The sequence below is a fragment of the Dendrobates tinctorius genome, unplaced genomic scaffold, assembly GCF_039654945.1.
Source record: "Dendrobates tinctorius isolate UK_male_01 unplaced genomic scaffold, ASM3965494v1 ptg000121l, whole genome shotgun sequence".
Lineage (NCBI taxonomy): Eukaryota > Metazoa > Chordata > Amphibia > Anura > Dendrobatidae > Dendrobates > Dendrobates tinctorius.
The window spans coordinates 558138-578482 of NW_027361789.1; the positions used below are offsets into that span (position 1 = coordinate 558138).

Genomic DNA, 20345 nt, shown 5'->3' on the forward strand with positions numbered 1-20345 from the left:
GCCCTCTGTGCTCCCTTGCACTTCACGCTGTTTCCGCACTGTGCTCTGCGTGCTCTCTAAAGCACGCGCAGGTCCTCGCCTGCCCATGGCATACCTCCCCGTGCTTCTGTAAAAGTACGCGCAGGCCTTGCCATGTCCCCTGTCGTGCCCTCTTGCACGCACAGGCCTAACCCTGTCCTGGAACTCTGACCCTGGCGTGCCCCTCTGCACGCGCAGGACTCTGCCTCGCCTGACCCTGGCGTGCCCCTCTGCACGCGCAGGACTCTGCCTCGCCTGACCCTGGCGTGCCTCTTTGCACGCGCAGGACTCTGCTTTGTTACCTTGTGCCTTGACGTGCCTCTACACACACGCTCTGTCTTACCTTGTGCTTTGGCGTGTCACTACACACGCTCCCTTTCTCGTTTTGTGAACCCTGGCTTGTCCCCTACACACGCACCTTGCCTTGCACCTAGCCTTGAACCGGCGTGTCCCCTACACACGCACCTAGCCTTGCACCTAGCCTTGGACCTTGGCGTGTTCCCTAACACGCACAATGCCTGGATATCTGACGTGCCTCCTTGCCTGAACCCTGGTTTGCCTGCCGGATGCCCGGAACCTGCCGATCGCTGCCAGAGATCGTAAGATAGATGACTGCGGCCTGATGTCCGGAGCTGATGTCCGCAGCCTGATGCCTTGATCATGCCGATCGTTGGCAGCGGTCCGGAGTCCGATGCCATTGTGCCTTCACCTGTACCTAGGCGTGCCACCTGGCACGTACCATGCTATGGACCTTGGCGTGCCCACGCACGCACTTTGCACGTTTTGCTTGTTCTCACGTTTTTACACTGAATGTGATCCTGAAGATCTTAATGAAGATACCTTGCACTTACCTCTTGTCTTGTTTCCTGCCTGTCCCTGGTCGTCAGACACTCCAGTAGTGTCCCCCTGAGCTGGCCGTCTGGTCCCATCAGTCGTGGTGGCTCACCCCCTTGGTCTTGCCCCTGACACTCTCTGTACAGGGGGTGGGTTCTCACTAGGTCAGCTCGCCCTAGGTGGGTGGGTGCCACGGCCCAGAGGATCCACTCTAAAAAGGAAGATGGGCTCAGCAGAAGCTGAGTCCGTCACAACACGATTTGATCACTTCATGACCCTTTGCCACAAGGGCTACTGGCCGTTCTGTCCGGTTATCACTTGCGCACACCCGCGGTAAGTCTTCGTCCAGCTTCTCCCGCAGAAGACTTTTAACTACTCCTCTGAGTTCCCCCATCTCTTCCCTAAGGGTCTTGTTCACATTTTGCAACATTGACAGGTGACCTCTGAGCTCCAAGACTTCTTTCTCAAGCCCTACCACATCCTCTCTTAAGGTGTTGTTCACGCTGTGCCACGTTGACAGGTGACCTCTGAGCTTCAAGACTTCTTTCTCGAGCTCCTCCACTCTGTGCTCGGCCGTTTTCTCATCACACTTTCTCGTTCGAGATGTTCCTTCACTGTCTTTTATTAACTGTATCTCCTGCTCTTGTTCTCTTTTGGCCCGCATGTGTTGCACCATTATTTCTTTAATTATATCGTCAAAGGGTACCCCTGGGTTAGTCCCGTCAGTCGCGTGAACCCCCCAGTTACCTTCTGTGTCTCTACTCCCGTTAACTTCTCGATCAGGTTACCATCAGGCCTGTCACGAGTTTCAGTCAGCACAGCACTAGATTCTGTCCTATGGGTGGCTACTGGCAACAACACGTCACACAGTCACACCACACCATACGGTGAACCCCCAAGACACACTCTATCCGTGTGTCAGCTCCGCTCTTTTTGTTTATCACACCCTTCTCATTCACACTGTTGTACTCTTCAGGTGACGTCAGGTCAGTAAATTCGTCGGACGTCATTCTTTCTCCAGTCGCCCCTACGTCTGGCCTGTCCACGTTAGGAGGCGTCAGCGTCTCAGTGTATGCTAGTCCTACAGTAGAAACGTCTCTACCCTCCTGCCCCACATCATCAAATATGACATAGTCCCGAGTCCCTAAGTTTGGTGGCATTCTACCGCCTTGGCACTCCCCCCCCTTGTAATCTCAATCAGGACTCTGTCCACCTTATAATTCACAACGACCCCGTGGACGCAGCGAACTCTGACGTTTTTCTTGGTCAGAGATAAAACGAGCGGAGTTCCTGTCAGTCACCTGACTCTGAGTCCAGCCTACCAGGGACTCCTTCCAGGCACAGCATCACGGTACACACCTGCGGCCCATCGTTACTACCCGGAAAGGATATCCCACATTCCTCCCAAGACATACACATACACTGCGGTACTCCAGACATATCCACTGAGGCAACCAGTGCTGCCATTTCCTGAACCACCCCAATTTGGGTTACCGCCCCCTCCTGGGACTCCACCCCTTTTTAGGTTACCACCCCAATTTGGGTCACCGCCCCCTTCTGGGACTCCACTCCGATTTGGGCCACCGCCCCCTTTCGGGATTTCCCCATGTCCGTTTTACCGGTCTTCTCAGACCACAGTTCACACAACACAGTTTATGTCTTAACGATACCACACAAGTCCTTGTTGGCACCACCACAGCTCCTGCTGTCACCGATCACCAACACCACCGGCTGCTGTTCACACACACAGCGGCTGGAGTCACTGCAGCTCCTGCTGTGCCGTCTTCGTGGACCCGCCGATCCACCGGAAGCCGCTTGTCACCTTCGTAACCCCGCCGAGTTACCGGAAGCCGCTTGTCACCTTCGTGCCCCCACTGAGCCACCGCAGGCTGAGTTGAGAAAAGAAGAAAGGAAAAACACCACACAAAAAAACTCCAAAAACTCACGTGTTCTTTCTGTGTGCTATTCAGGACGTACCGTCTCCGCCTGAGACCGTCCAACACACAGGGCGCACCGGGTGCTATTCAGGGAGCGACCCTCCTCCCAGGGTTTCCCAACACACCGGCCTCACCAGGTCCAGGGGCTTAGCGGGTGTTATTCAGGACATCTTTCTCGGCCCGAGACAGCCCAACACTTACGCCTCACCAGGTCCAAGGTCATACCACGTGCTCCAGGGATCTGCCCAACACTGACCCTCCAGGACCTTGCTCACTAAACCCTCCAGGAACACAGTCTTTCCCACTGACCCAGGTCAGTACAACCCGAACACCTGTCCGTTACCTGTGTCGGCCACACAGGTCCTCGGATACCTCTTCTCCTCAGAGGCACCCCATAGCAATCACCAGTCTCTTTCTCACTGATCCTGGTCAGTAAAACACGTTTTTCACGACCGTCACCTGCTGGCCGCGCAGGTTCTCGGACCCCTCTACAGCAGAGGTATCCTAGTAAACACCAGTCTCTTTCTCCTGAGGAAACGGCAGCACTGGGCTCACTGATTCGGACAGTGCCTTTACTCACTAGGCCGCCCCACGGTTCCAGAACCACAGCCGGGCAGTGGCTTCCCCAACCGTCAGCCTTCCTGGCTCAGCGTTGCCCTTAGCAACCGACTTTGCAGTCCTCTTCCGTTACTCCCAGCAACAAGGCTACAACAATGCCCATAGCTTTCTCCACCAAATGTGAGGTAGCGCTGTCATCTAGTAGGGGATACTCGCTTGCAGCCACAAAAAAAAAAAAATCACATCAGGCACAGGATTTTCATCAAATCAAAACAGTCCATGCGGTTTATTCACGCCTCATAAACCACAGCAGCAACAGAAAGTTCACTTAACAGCATTACCAGCATAGCGTCCATTACACAGTTTCCCTCTGTTAGCAATGTCCAGCATACACAGGCTCTTCAGCCTTCCTAATTATCTCACCCACGTCAGGGTCTCCACATGGTTCCGGCATTCATGCTGCAGACGTCCATATCCCTCCAGGGAACTTTCAGGCTCTGGCAGCCATTACACACAGCCTGTTAGCCAGGAGACAATCCTGCGCACGGGACCTTCCACTCTGGACCAACCGGGTCCCTGCATTCACCACATGTGACCTACCCTGGCCACATTATATGGTCTATAGCCACGCCCACCGGTCCTTCACACACTCACATAGCCTTTTACTACAGGCATTTTCAGACACACCCCTGCGTGGATTTGTAGGTAACCAGAACCCGCCCATCTCTCTAGTTACCTGAAGACTTCTCCCCTACACTTTGAAACAACACCTCAGCAATGATATTGCTGATCACACATACACAAGTCTCCATCTCAAGGCAAACCACTTTGAGATACATTACCATCCTTCAGGATTCTGCCACTCATCCGTTCTCTTGGGACTTCCACACAGCGCCCCCTAGTGGACACAGTGGTCACTACACCACTAATATATATATATATGCACTCACTGGCCACTTTATTAGGTACACCATGCTAGTAAGGGGTTGGACCCCCTTTTGCCTTCAGAACTGCCTCAATTCTTCGTGGCAGAGATTCAACAAGGTGCTGGAAGCATTCCTCAGAGATTTTGGACCATATTGACATGATGGCATCACACAGTTGGCGCAGATTTGTCGGCTGCACATCCCTGATGCGAATCTCCCGTTCCACCACATCCCAAAGATGCTCTATTGGATTGAGATCTGGTGACTGAGGAGGCCATTTGAGTACAGTAAACTCATTGTCATGTTCAAGAAACCAATCTGAGATGATTCGAGCTTTATGACATGGCGCATTATCCTGCTGAAAGTAGCCATCAGATGTTGGGTACATTGTGGTCATAAAGGGATGGACATGGTCAGCAACAATACTCAGGTAGGCTGTGGCGTTGCAACGATGCTCAATTGGTACCAAGGGGCCCAAAGAGTGCCCAGAAAAAATTCCCCACACCATGACACCACCACCACCAGCCTGAACCATTGATACAAGGCAGGATGGATCCATGCTTTCATGTTGTTTACGCCAAATTCTGACCCTACCATCCGAATGTCGCAGCAGAAATCGAGACTCATCAGACCAGGCAACGTTTTTCCAATCTTCTACTGTCCAATTTCGATGAGCTTGTGCAAATTTTAGCCTCAGTTTCCTGTTCTTAGCTGAGAGGAGTGGTACCCAGTGTGGTCTTCTGCTGCTGTAGCCCATCTGCCTCAAAGTTCGACGCACTGTGCGTTCAGAGATGCTCTTCTGCCTACCTTGGTTGTAACGGGTGGCAATTTGAGTCACTGTTGCCTTTCTATCAGCTCGAACCAGTCTGCCCATTCTCCTCTGACCTCTGGCATCAACATGGCATTTCCGGCCACAGAACTGCCGCTCACTGGATTTTTTTTCTTTTTCGGACCATTCTCTGTAAACCCTAGAGATGGTTGTGCGTGAAAATCCCAGTAGATCAGCAGTTTCTGAAATTCTCAGACCAGCCCTTCTGGCACCAACAATCATGCCACGTTCAAAGGCACTCAAATCACCTTTCTTCCCCATACTGATGCTCGGTTTGAACTGCAGGAGATTGTCTTGACCATGTCTACATGCCTAAATGCACTGAGTTGCCGCCATGTGATTGGCTGATTAGAAATTAAGTCTTAACACACAGTTGGACAGGTGTACCTAATAAAGTGGCCAGTGAGTGTATATACACAGTGCGGAAAAAAAGTATTTAGTCAGTCAGCAATAGTGCAAGTTCCACCACTTAAAAAGATGAGAGGCGTCTGTAATTTACATCATAGGTAGACCTCAACTATGGGAGACAAACTGAGAAAAAAAAATCCAGAAAATCACATTGTCTGTTTTTTTTTTCATTTTATTTGCATATTATGGTGGAAAATAAGTATTTGGTCAGAAACAAGCAATCAAGATTTCTGGCTCTCACAGACCTGTAACTTCTTCTTTAAGAGTCTCCTCTTTCCTCCACTCATTACCTGTAGTAATGGCACCTGTTTAAACTTGTTATCAGTATAAAAAGACACCTGTGCACACCCTCAAACAGTCTGACTCCAAACTCCACTATAGTGAAGACCAAAGAGCTGTCAAAGGACACCAGAAACAAAATTGTAGCCCTGCACCAGGCTGCGAAGACTGAATCTGCAATAGCCAACCAGCTTGGAGTGAAGAAATCAACTGTGGGAGCAATAATTAGAAAATGGAAGACATACAAGACCACTGATAATCTCCCTCGATCTGGTGCTCCACGCAAAATCCCACCCCGTGGGGTCAGAATGATCACAAGAACGGTGAGCAAAAATCCCAGAACCATGCGGGGGGACCTAGTGAATGAACTGCAGAGAGCTGGGACCAATGTAACAAGGCCTACCATAAGTAACACACTACGCCACCATGGACTCAGATCCTGCAGTGCCAGACGTGTCCCACTGCTTAAGCCTGTACATGTCCGGGCCCGTCTGAAGTTTGCTAGAGAGCATTTGGATGATCCAGAGGAGTTTTGGGAGAATGTCCTATGGTCTGATGAAACCAAACTGGAACTGTTTGGTAGAAACACAACTTGTCGTGTTTGGAGGAAAAAGAATACTGAGTTGCATCCATCAAACACCATACCTATTGTAAAGCATGGTGGTGGAAACATCATGCTTTGGGGCTGTTTCTCTGCAAAGGGGCCAGGACGACTGATCCGGGTACATGAAAGAATGAATGGGGCCATGTATCGTGAGATTTTGAGTGCAAACCTCCTTCCATCAGCAAGGGCATTGAAGATGAAACGTGGCTGGGTCTTTCAACATGACAATGATCCAAAGCACACCGCCAGGGCAACGAAGGAGTGGCTTCGTAAGAAGCATTTCAAGGTCCTGGAGTGGCCTAGCCAGTCTCCAGATCTCAACCCTATAGAAAACCTTTGGAGGGAGTTGAAAGTCCGTGTTGCCAAGCGAAAAGCCAAAAACATCACTGCTCTAGAGGAGATCTGCATGGAGGAATGGGCCAACATACCAACAACAGTGTGTGGCAACCTTGTGAAGACTTACAGAAAACGTTTGACCTCTGTCATTGCCAACAAAGGATATATCACAAAGTATTGAGATGAAATTTTGTTTCTGACCAAATACTTATTTTCCACCATAATATGCAAATAAAATGAAAAAAAAAACAGACAATGTGATTTTCTGGATTTTTTTTTCTCAGTTTGTCTCCCATAGTTGAGGTCTACCTATGATGTAAATTACAGACGCCTCTCATCTTTTTAAGTGGTGGAACTTGCACTATTGCTGACTGACTAAATACTTTTTTCCCCACTGTATATATATATATATATCTCAAAGTGGCATGTTTTATACTCTATACCGTACTTAGAATGAGAGAGATACATTTATCTCTACTTTTGGTCTAATGCTATTTGTATATTGATATAACAATTTTTATTGCAATTATGTCTGTAATATTATGTTTTAATTGGTCTTATTAGCCCCGGTCCTTATCTTTATATTGTGAGTGTGTCACATTCATTGTCCTATGTCCTTCATTTTTGTTACATTATTCACAGAATTCTTTTAAAATTATATGTAAAATTAATATTTAATAAATTATAAGGTTTATAAGGTGTCTTGTACTCCTTTTGGTTCTTTTGTATACAACTGCATTATACAGTGCACTGACGCTTCGGTCACAGCTCCTGGTTGTAATAGGAAACAGTCAGCAAGCTGGCCACCACACACAGATGACATAACTGTTTACATTAAGAGGCAAAAACTACATCGTAACTGCTGACCAAGACAGTACATCAGATTTTCAGGGCAAGATTTTAGTCTCTGAATATAAAGTGTGCTTCCATTCCATGACTGCATGGAAAGATGTGGAAAATTAAACAACTGAATAAAGAGTTCGGACTTACTTTTATTTAAAGGGAGCATGTCATAGTGAACATGCCATCAGGAGTGGGTGATAAATACAGAAGTGGTGACGTGTTTCTATTCTACGTTTCCTCTGATTGTTCCTCTACCTGCAGCAACCAGAGTTAGTTTTGATGGCTGTTGTCTGATAGCAGCATTTAACTGATATGATCTCTGTGTGTGTTCATTCCCATAACCTCTCCTTCACCCACAACGTATACAATACCATGACAGCTAGGCGCTGGCCTTAGTGAAAGTATTCATCCCCCTAGGCAATTTTCACGTTTTGCTACCTCACAGCCTGGAATTTCACGGTTTGTCTTTCTGAGAGAGAGTCTGCATCAGTTCATGTAAAGAACATGTCTTCAACTGTGGACATTTGGTTTACTTTTTCTTGTGAAGCAAACAAAATAACTGAAAATTTCAGTGTGCATAACTATTCACCTGCCTAAAGTCAGTACTTTGTAGAGCCTCCTTTGGCTTCAATTACAGCTGCAAGTCGCTTTGGATAAGTCTCTATGAGCTTTCCACATCTGACCACTGGGATTGTCGCCTATTCCTGAAGGCAAAACTGCTCCAGCTCCTCCAAGTTAGATGGTTTCCTCTGGTGAACAGTAACCTTCAAGTCTGACCACAGATTAAGGTCTGGCCTTTGACTAGGTCACTCCAAAAAGATTTACATGTTTCCCCTTAGACCACGCTAGTGTTGCTTTAGCAGTATGCTTAGGGTCATTATCTTGTTGGAGGGCTAACTTCAGTCCCAGTCTCAAATAACTGACAGACTGAAACAGGTTTTGCCCTAGAATATCCCTGTATGTCCTACCATCCATCTTTTCCCTGACTCAGACCTTTTTCCCGGTCCCTGCAGCCAAAAAAACATCACATCATGATGGTGCCAGACTGGAGTGGAATTTCAGGTATAGCACACGGAGACGCCCGCCACTCATCAGATGCTCCAGATTCATGAAGAGTCGTGCACCTCAGCATGAATTAGGAGCATGTGACTCCAAGTCCACTCATCAAGACTGGCAAGAAAACTGCCATTCTTGATAAATTGGTGCCCATTTGTTTAATGTTTTTCTAATTGGACCCCATGGGATGAAAAGTGTAGTTTACTGCAGTATTACATACCTATTTTTGGCAGTATACTGGGCTATATACCCATTTAGTGTGTGTGTTAGGAACTTTCCGGGTGCTTTGAGTAAGTCAAGCACAAAGTGTGAACGTAGCTTTAGAATTGCCTCAGTTCTCTATGTAAGACATTGAAGCATTGTTACAAGATGTAGGAATGTTTTTCTGCATAACTAGCAAGCTCCTAAGCTTGTATATTCCTATACATTGCTGTTGGAAGTCATTACAAATTATGGACTCTCCGACAGCTAAAAATACTCCTCAAAAATGCTAAATGGTGGGTCTTCCCCTAGGGTAAAAGATGGATTTTCCACATTACAAATAGAAAATGAAGCCAAAGATCAGAGATACACAAAATCATACCTGGAATTGATAGTTTATACAGGGGAACATCCCACAGTTCTTCACTCAGATTGGACATCCATTGTTGGTTTTCAGCCATCTGATGTTTTACAGAAATGTAACAGTTTTCCATTTCTAATACGCCTGAAATCATAGGAGATAATAATGATACAAAAAAAGGCTTATGGATACCACAAGAGTAGCCTCAACTCACCAGGTCAGCCCAGAAAAAGCACGTGATTGGCTGAGGACTATAAACCTTAACTTTTACTCAAATATGCAGTAAACCACATGTACTGATACCTACAATACAAGGTGGGTGTATAAACTCACATCTGCAAAACTGGCGGACGCCTGTAACTCCACGGTGAGAAAAAAGAAAGGATCATAAGCACCAAATGACATACGTATACAGGGTAAGTCTTCGTCATGTACACATGCACTGAGAGCAGAAGATATCTAAAAGTGGCGATAACAATTCAGAATGTCACTCAAGTGTTGTGAATGAAAGAACACAACAGTGCAGAATAAACACCAATTGGGTCACTCTTCAGGCCAAAGTTCACAAGAGTGTAATTCATGTTCCACCTATGAACCGCAATGACCAGACTGACCATGGGTCTCCTAACCTAAACTTATAGACACATATGAAGGTGTAATTTCAGGTTTGGATACCCGCCACCAGTCATACATTGTGGTCTATATATGGACCGTGATATATGCCGGTGTGAACCCAGCCTTACTGGTCAAGTCGCTACGTCACTAAGGGTGCAGTATATGTTAAGGGCTCATCAAGATGCATGGTCCTCCCTGGTAAGCAATGGCTCGTCTCCTCTTAGTTCCTACCTTTGGTTACTGCCTTCTTGTGTGGGGGCCCCCAAACTGAAAACTTGACCCAGTCAAATAGTCCATACCATGTCTCATATAAAGATCGCTGTCCCGACAGAACATGTTTCTATCCATATGACAGACTCATCACCGGACCTAAAAAATCATCAAGACAAGTAAAAATAACTTAGCGAGAAACATGGAAACAATAGCACAGGGATTCCAGTAGGAGAACCCGGTATGCTAGTGAGTGGGGCAGACACACACTCATATATACATCGTCTGGTGCTTTTTTGCATTGTGCAGTTACATGCATCCACCGGTCTTGTAGGTGCAATTTTATATTACCATATCTTGGCTATCAATCGTGTTTGGCACTCCGGCGATTCCGACAAAATACAGTCTAAATATCCAGCCAGTGACCACATGGCGAGACAAGACTAGATGGTTGACAGGTCTCTCCCACCTGTGTGTACACGAGGAGGGAACTGTCAATCACCTGGAGGAGGCTGAAGCCACAGGGGAGGATCGACCTTGTAACGTGATATTTACAAATAAATTGCAATTTTTAACATAAGAAACTGTACTTGCTCTTGCAAATTTTCACAACAGCTGATGTTTAAACACAGATACCATATGTTTGACAACATGGATGACAATACAGATGACAGTTAGGCTCTGTGCACACGGTGCAGATTCTGCTGCGGATCCGCAGCGGATTTGGCCCTGCGGATTCGCAGCAGAACTGCATGTGATGTACAGTGCCATTCTTTTCTATGTAAAATAAAATCTGCTGTGCACATGGTGCATTTTTTTCCGTTAGGATTTGGTGCGGAATGAGAACTGCAGCATGTGACTGCTTTTCTGCAGTTTTGCTGCAGTTTTCCAGCTGCTCCATTCTAGAAATCCGCAGGGGAAAACCGCACAAAAACCGGATTACTTACCGGTAATACTCTTTTGTAGAGTCCACGAGAGCACCCACTGAAAGAGGGGATCCGCCCCTAGGAACAGGAAACCTACAGAGAGATAAATATATTTCTATGCTTGCTAAAGTTATTTACATAATATTTTTAACTTTAAAACCTCCACCACCAAGAAGGACCACTCGTGAAATCTTTTGGCCGGGAAGTGAGCGGGTGCTGTCGTGGACTCTACAAAAGAGTATTACTGGTAAGTAATCCGGTTTTTCCTCTTCGCCACGACAGTACCCACTGAGAGATTTTCAGAGATAATCACCTGGGAGGGCACACCGTGTTAAGGACTGATCTACCAAAGGTCAAATCCTCTGTAGAGGACAAATCTAGTCTATAGTGACTATAGAAGGTAGACGGAGAAGACCAGGCTGCAGCCTTACATATTTGCTCAATTGGGACGTTCGCCCTCTCGGCCCAGGTGGATGATACGGCTCTGGTAGAGTGCGCCTTAATACCCTGTGGAGGGTCTTCTCCTTTTGCCGAATAAGCCATCGTGTTCGCATCTCTGATCCACCTGGACAGCGTACCTCTCGTAACTCTAGCCCCTTTCTTGTTTCCTTGGAAGTAGACAAAAAGAGACCTACTCTGCCTCCAGGGGCCTGTCCTATCTAGGTAGGCTAGCACTTCTCTCCTTACGTCCAAGGTGTGATATTTAACCTCCTCTTGTGTTGTTGGGTTCACATAGAAGGTGGGTAGGCAGATCTCTTGAGACCTATGAAACTTAGTAGCCCGTTTGGGAAGATAAGATGGGTCCGTTCTCAATACTGGTCTGTCCTGGGTCGCTGACAGGAACGGGGGAATCTACCGATAGGGCATGAAGATCGCTTACTCTTCTTGCCGATACTAAGGCTACTAGCAGGACAGTTTTTAATGAAAGGCATTTCATTGATGCTGAATTTATTGGCTCGAACGGGGCCTGTGTGAAGGCATCCAAGACGAGGCTAAGGTCCCATGTTGGTACCTGAGGAATGTGGACCGGATCTGACCGCTGACAGGCTGAAATGAACCGGGTCACCCACTTATTACTTGCCACATTGTGGTTAAACAAGGCTCCTAGGGCCGACACATGGACCTTTAGAGTATTCACTGAGAGCCTCAATTCTCGGCCTCTCTGAAGAAATTCTAGAATGGCCGTAATGGGTACTTCCTCGGACAATCCAGCTGGGTGAAAGGCCAGGAATTTCCTCCACACTTTAGCGTAGATCCTTGTTGTGGATTCCTTCCTACTTTGTAGAAGGGTGTTAATCAGGTTGTTTGAGAAGCCTCTCTGCTTCAATAGCTGCCTTTCAAATTCCAGGCCGCTAGGCGCAGGGCTTTGACCTGTGGATGGTAACAGGGTTCCTGCGAGAGAAGGTCCTGGTGTAGTGGCAGAATTCATGGATCGGTTATTGACATGGCTCTCAGCCACGAGAACCACGGCCTCTTGGGCCAAAACGGGGCTATCAAGATGACTCTCACCTTCTCCTGCCTTATTTTCCTGTCCACTGTTAGTAACAGAACCATCGGAGGGAAGGCATAGGCTTGCCTGAATGTCCAGGATGCTTGGAGGGCGTCTAGTATGTTTGGGTTGTCTGCTCTGTAAAGAGAAGCGAACCTTTCTACGCGTCTGTTGGCTCTGGTTGCGAACAGGTCTATCTCCGGTCTGCCTCATCTTGCCACTATCATCTCGAAGATGTGCCGGCTGAGGACCCACTCGCCCTGATATAAGGTTTGGCGGCTGAGGTAGTATGCCCGAGAATTGTCCACCCCTCTTATATGGAGTGCAGATAAGGAGTGGAGATGCTTTTCGGCCATCTCTAAGATTTTTTCCGTGATAGACATCAATGGTCCTGATCGTGTGCCTCCTTGCCGGTTTATGTATGCCACTGCCGTGGTATTGTGTCAAATATAGCGTGGCACTACCGCAGGGTGCGCAAGTAGGTTACCCAGACCAAAGTGAATAATAAAGTAACTTGGCACTCAACTGAATAATCCTTTGTAAATTGGATTTATTTTATAATTTATTGCAGTCCTGGACTGCAATAAATTATAAAATAAATCCAATTTACAAAGGATTATTCAGTTGAGTGCCAAGTTACTTTATTATTACTGCCGTGGTATTGTCTGATTGGATCCTTACATGGGTTCCTCTTAGCTGCAGGAGGAATTTGGACATAGTATAATAAATTGCTGTTAGTTCCTTTATATTAGAGGAGCTTTCTGTTTCATGCTCCAACCACTGGCCTTGCACCATCTCCTCCTCTAGATGGGCCCCCCACCCTAAGGGGCTAGCATCTGTGGTAACTACCCTAGAGGGAGTAACCCACCATTGAACCCCCTTTGACAAATTATTAAGGTCTAACCACCAATCCAGGGAGTTAATTACTTCAGGCGATAGGGACATATTTCCCTCCAACCGTCCTCCCAGTCTATCCGTCTCCTGCAAAATAGCCCACTGCAATTTTCTGGAGTGGAATTGGGCCCATTGTACTGCCGGAATGCATGATATTAGGGACCCCAACAACGACATACCCTGTCTTAATGATATTCTGGGTTTCTTTGTAATTCTCCGTATTTTATTAACTATGGCCTGCGCCTTAGTGTCTGGTAAAAAGCATTTCTGACTTACGGAGTCTACTTGGAGGCCCAGGAACGTTTGACAGGTTACCGGTTGTAGCCTGGACTTCCCCCAGTTGATCAGCCAGCCTAGTGTCTGTAGGGATGAGACAATATCAGCTATCCTTTTTTGACATTGGGAGACCGAGTTTCCTACTATGAGTAGGTCGTCCAAGTAGGGGACCACTAGGGTGTCCTTCAGCCTCATATATGACATCACCTCCAGCATTAATTTGGAGGAGCCATAGACACTTGAGGAGCCATAGACAGCCCGAACGGCATCGCCGTAAATTGGAAATGTTGAATCCGACCTCTGAACCAGACTGCTACCCGCAGGAACTTCTGGTGCCCTCGGTGTATGGGGAGATGGTAATAGGCATCCTTTGCTGAACGTATTGTCTCCATTTTAAACGGTATCAGCTTCAAGAATGTATTAAGCTTTTTTAAATTAATTATTGTCCTAAAGGATTCATCAGGTTTAGAGATTAAAAATAGGGAAGAATAGAAGCCCATTCCTTTTTCGTCCTCTGGGACGTCTATCAGAACCTGTTTGGCTAACAGCGCTGTAATCTCCATCTCCAATGCTTCCAGCTGCGTTTGAGACTTCATAGAAGTCAATAGGAAGGAGTTCGGTGGATGCCGAACAAAATCTAGTTCTAGGCCCGATGAAATGATATTAATGGCCCAGGGGTTGGATGTAATTTTGCCCCATTGGTGGCTGAATTTTAACAGCCTGCCACCTACCGGTGAACTGGTGCTACCGGAATCTGTCCCCTGGCCTGAAGGGACGCTTCCTAAATAGGTTTCCTCTCTGTTTGGGATCCTTACTGCCCCAGCGGTTTTGAGGTTTGAAATCCTTTTTCCCATACGGAGGTTTTCTGAAGGATCTCCTGTTGAAGGGAATATACGGGTTAGGGAAACCTTTCTTCCTCTCACCCGCCTTGGTTAGGATCTCATCCAGCTCCGTGCCAAATAGGTACTTACCCTGGCAGGGTATAGCACAAAGCTTAGTCTTTGTTTGTGTATCTCCTCTCCATCCTTTTAACCATAAGGCCCGATGGCCTGAATTGGTTAGCCCTGCTGCTCTAGCAGATAATCGGAGAGAGTCCGCTGAGGAATCGGACAGGAAGGCCGCTGCCCTTTTAATCAAGGGAATGGAGGAAAGGAGCTTATCTCTGGATGTTCCACTTTTAATCTTTCCTTCTAGGTCATCCAACCATATCAACATTGACCTTGCTGTGCATCTGGCTGCTATTGCTGGCTTAAAAGCTGCTGTGCACACCTCCCAAGATCGTTTAAGGAAGGTATCTGTCTTACGATCCAACGAATCAGACAGTGTCCCTGAATCTGCCACCGGCAGGGAAGATCTGCGAGACGTGGAGGCCACTGCCGCGTCTACTTTGGGGGCTCTCGACCAAGACGTCAAATCTTCGTCATCAAACGGATATTTACGTTTTGACGTTAAGGGGAGGAAGGTTCTCTGACCCTGTTTCTCCCACTCCCTCCTCACCAGCTCCTTTATAGCTGGAACTACTGGGAAGGCCCGTATCTTTTTCCGGGAAATGCCCGCAAACATCATCTCTTGCGGAGTTTTGGGGTCCTTAGTCTCAGGGAGCCCCATAGTATTCCGGACGGACTTCACCAAGTTATTAACACTGTCCGTAGGAAAACATGTTTGTTCCTCCTCATCTGAGGACAAATATTCTTGGGATCTATCCGAGCCTAGCTCCCCAGATTCTGACGGCGATCCCGATGCCAGTGAAGCTATTCCTCTGACAGAGGAGTGACCCCCCAAACTACCGGAGCTGCCTAAGGCTCATAGCTCTTCTCTAACTATAGCCCGGATATCCTCCTTTTTCCCTGAGGATTCTTCCTGTAAGGTGTTTTCAATACAAGACTGACACAATCTCTTGGGGTGGCCGTCTGGGAGGGGCTGAGAACATAAAGCACACTATCTATTTTTCGCCTTCTCCGTTCTTTTGGCCTAAAAAAGGGTATGGACCAGAAAAAACGCCATCAGCTGTAAGTCTGACTAAAAACACTCACCCGTGAATCTCGTCAGAAAAATATCGGCTGCGGGGTCTGCGACTCGGGCTGAGGCGAGGGACGATTTTTTCTCTTTCCGTTTCTTCTCCAAGGCTTCATTCTGCGTAGAATGCCCGCTGGACTCTCTTCTGGAGCTGCTACTCCTTCTGGTGCTGCTGCTCCTTCTTGTAATACCGCTCATTCTGCTGCTGTGGGGATTCCCCTGGCTGAACTAACGGGAGCGAAACCGGGTCGTTTATGGACGACATGGCTGCGCACCTCTACATTATCACTGGTGCTTTTTATGCAGCTTCCTGGTGCCGCCTCCTCCCCCTTTTTTTTTTTTTTCCCCTTCTTTCTGTACTGCGCATGCGCGGCCGCCTGCTCCCGTGATACCGCTGTCTTTCTACCTTCTCTGACCCCGGAAGCTGTTTGCTGAACTTCCGGGTCGCCTCTGGCTGGGAGCGCTGACGCCTCCCGCTCTGCCTGTCGCTATCTCCTCCACGCCCGGCCATATGATGCCCCAGGTATGCCGCCCTCTTAGCGCTGCTGGCACCTACACCACGATCTCAGGGTACTGCTCTCCCCCGGCCTCGCTGTCTCGGGGGGCGCGTTGCTACCTTCCCCGGTGCCGCGCTTAAGTAATGCGTCTGTCCAGCTCCAAGGTGGGGGGGGGGACTTAGCCTGCCCCATGAAACAGTGAGCCTCGGCACTCATTACCGCGGCCTCACCTGCATTACCAGCCATACGGGGACCTCCTCTCCGCCCGACGCTGCTTCCAGTTCTGGGGCCCCTGCTGCTCATATTATGCATGCGGGTGGCTTCCAGACCAGGCATCCTCTTCTGTAAGTTCCCTTCTAGGAACAGGAAACCAAACTGAGGGAGCGAGGGGGACCGCCCTATTTATCTCTCTGTAGGTTTCCTGTTCCTAGGGGCGGATCCCCTCTCTCATTGGGTGCTGTCGTGGCGAAGAGGAAAAAATGCACTAAATCCGCAGGAAAAATGCAGGTCATTTGACATGCGGATTTAGTGAATTCTGCGTGGAAAATTCCTAAACAGAATATGCACCGTGTGCAAATAGCCTAAACCATTTTTTTCCAGGAAGAAAACCAGCTGATTTGTATACACATTTATGAACTTGGCCTGAGAGTGGAAATTTAATTTTCCTTCTTTCAGAAAGAAAAACATAGTGGAATGTGATACAACTGGATTGTAGCAAGCTAGACATGTAGCTACTCGGCTCACATTACAGCACTTATGCAAGTTAAAGGGAACCTGTCAGCAGGATTGTGCTCAGGGCGGCACCGTTATACTGACTACAATGATACCTGGTGATGAAATCCGTCTTGTGGTTGTTGTGTAAGTGTAATCTTTATTTTCAGTTTGAGTGAATGATATGCCCGTGCTCCAGAGCGGCCTATGGGGGTCTCCATGTGGTGTTCAGATTAGGAATTCATCTGTATGGCTTCTGACAGGTCACTGCTCCATCAGTCATCTGGCCCCTAGTTTACATAATGAATATTCTATATATCTTGGGAAAAAATAAAAACCCTTCTGCAGGCAGGTGGCGGCAGTGCCTGCGCTGCAGCCGAATCGCATATGCAATGTGTTTATAGTTAATTTCTTTGCCATTCTCCTGATATTCCTAAAAAAAAAAACAAAAGAAAAAAAAACTGTTTGAAAATAGCGCCGGCCGCAGGTGATCTGATAGCTGCTACTGCACAGGCTGCGTCATCTTCCTAGAGAAAAAAAATAAATTCCTCCTCCAAGATGGCACAGCAGCAGCTATCAGATCACCTGCGGCCAGCGCCATTTTCAAACAGTTTTTTTTTAATTTTTTTATTTTTAGGAGTATCAGGAGAACAGCAAAGAAATTATAAACAAATTGCATATGCCATCAATCTCCAGTGCCAGCCTGAAGAAGGGTTTTTTTACCCCCCAAGATATATTTATAATATTCATTATGTAAATTAGGGGGTGAGTCAGTGAGCATTCAGCAGTCTTAATACCTAATCAGAGCATCACATGGAGACCCCCCTACAGGCCGTCCCAGAGCACGAGCATATCATTAAACTCAAAACTGAAAATAAAGATTACACAACAACCACAAGACTGATTTCATCACCAAGTATCATTGTAGTCAGTATAACGGCGCCGAACTGACCTGTCTGTAGGTTACTGTGCACAATCCTGCTGACAGGTTCCCTTAAAAGGGATCGTCTGGCCTTAGGGTGACTGCAGACTTATAGCCTATGTGCAGACACGTGAATCCTCACATCACGCTGCGCGCTGTGAGTATTCTATGGTGGCAGTGCTGTTAGCAGAACGCACGTGACCGCGCTTTTTTTCATGCTGATTTTCTGTATCTCAAGTTTATGGAGAAAATCCACAAAGAAAACACATAAAACCACAAGAGAAACTGCGTTGCAGGTTTCAAAATCCCACCACAGGGCAGTTTACCCCCACCGCCGGACCGTTTACCCCACCGCCGGGCAGATTACCCCACCGCAGGGCAGATTACCCCACCGCAGGGCAGATTACCCCACCGCAGGACAGTTTACCCCACCGCAGGACAGTTTACCCCACCGCCGGGCAGATTACCCCACCGCCGGGCAGATTACCCCACCGCCGGGCAGATTACCCCACCGCCGGGCAGATTACCCCACCGCCGGGCAGATTACCCCACCGCCGGGCAGATTACCCCACCGCAGGGCAGTTTACCCCACCGCAGGACAGATTACACCACCGCCGGGCAGATTACACCACCGCCGGGCAGATTACACCACCGCAGGGCAGATTACACCACCGCCGGGCAGATTACACCACCGCAGGGCAGATTACACCACCGCCGGACAGTTTACCCCACCGCAGGACAGTTTACCCCACCGCAGGACAGTTTACCCCACCGCCGGGCAGATTACACCACCGCAGGGCAGATTACACCACCGCAGGGCAGATTACACCACCGCAGGGCAGATTACACCACCGCCGGACAGTTTACCCCACCGCAGGACAGTTTACCCCACCGCAGGACAGTTTACCCCACCGCCGGGCAGATTACACCACCGCCGGGCAGATTACCCCACCGCCGGGCAGATTACCCCACCGCCGGGCAGATTACCCCACCGCCGGGCAGATTACCCCACCGCCGGGCAGTTTACCCCACCGCCGGGCAGTTTACCCCACCGCCGGGCAGTTTACAGCACAGTGAGCATAAGATTGTGAGAAACCCCCATCCACCTTGTTGGAACTATAGGGATAGGTGCACATGTAAAATATTTGGTGCAGAAATTTCTGCATCTCTTGGCAGGAACACCGCAGAGGCAGAAACCTACGGCTTTTACTTGCATTTTTGGTGCATATTTCCCTCCACTCATTAGTGTTGGTGAAATCTGCAGCAAAGACAGTGAAAGAATAAGCTGCAGATTTAGATCTGAAAGTCACAAATCGGCACCGTGTGCATCAGAAAACACGCACCATGTGCACACGGCCTGAGACGCTGCGGTTTTTTGCACACAAAAATGAGCTGTGGAAAAAAATGAACCAAATACTCATGGTGTGAACTTGGTTTTACAGATGTTATCACCTGCAGCATGCCCACTATGTGCACAGATCAGGGCCAGAAAATGCAGATTACTTCTATATGTGTAGCATGGGGCTAATCTGAGAACTAATCTGCCATCACCAAGAGCAATCCAAGTGTCTGGCACAGAGTATGACTGTGGCAACTCCTGACTGCACAGAGCCCAGTGTGACCAGGGATCTAGTAACAAGTAACGCTGAGTGCCCAGGATGAGGAGCCGGCAGGTGCCACAGTCACCTCGGTGAGGGCTGCGCGGCCATTGCCAGGCTGTCCTGATACACAGCGCCGCTTAGCTGTCTGCTCTCAGCCTCTGCCCCGGCACATCCCGGAGCCTGGACTGCACCACAGCCATCCTCACAGGGGCCGCCCACCACACGAGCGATTGGTCCGTGCACCGGTCCCTCATTCCACCGAGGTGGTTCTAGAATACAGGAGGATGTCAACGGTCCTCCCCCTAAGAAACCGAACAATGGATCAACCCGGTAGAGTGTCTATTGTAGCAAAAGAGGAAGAACTGTGCATTACGTCTGCATGGGGGTGGGGATAAATCAGCTGTGCACACACTGGGGGATTTCCAGCGTGAGGCATCTAAGCTGTGGGGGAGAATTGTCAAAGTGATAATAATCTTTATTTTTATATAGCGCTAACATATTTTCCAGCGCTTTGCACACATTATCATCGCTGTCCCCAATGGGGCTCGCAATCTAGATTCTCTATCAGTATGTTTTTACAGTGTGGGAGGAAACCAGAGTACCTGGAGGAAACCCACACAAACATGGGGAGAACATACAGACTCCTTGCAGAGTGATGCACGGGAAACTTATTAGTGATGTATTGGTAGTGTCCTTCTTTAACCATAGATGATACGGGACATGCACCATGTTTGCCATAACACTGGTGAGTTAAATTTGGCATCTCCAGGACAGAAGCCAAACACCTCATAAGATGTAACGGACACATCCGTCATAGAACATTCATAGGACAGATCCTTTATAGGACGAATGTGACACTGGGTGAAGGACAAGTGCACAACAACAGGGAGAAGGAGGAGCCCAAACACTAGGAAAGTGGGAGTGGAGACCCCTAGGCAAATCTAAAATCATCCTGTCTGCCCTACTAATCATCCCTGGTAAGGAAGGGGATGGGGTAG

At 48.2% G+C, this 20345-nt stretch overlaps 1 protein-coding gene across 2 annotated transcripts in view; it reads right to left on the reverse strand.

Moving 5' to 3' along the window:
- PLCXD1 (phosphatidylinositol specific phospholipase C X domain containing 1) overlaps window positions 1–9331 on the reverse strand; it is a 63239-nt gene extending 53908 nt beyond the window's left edge. For both annotated transcript variants that reach the window (XM_073541443.1, XM_073541442.1), the window contains exon 1: window positions 9212–9331. In XM_073541443.1, the coding sequence (XP_073397544.1) occupies window positions 9212–9323 (112 nt within the window). In that variant the 5' untranslated portion in view covers window positions 9324–9331. The remainder of the gene's footprint in view (window positions 1–9211) is intronic.
- Between the last annotated feature and the right edge of the window lie 11014 nt (window positions 9332–20345).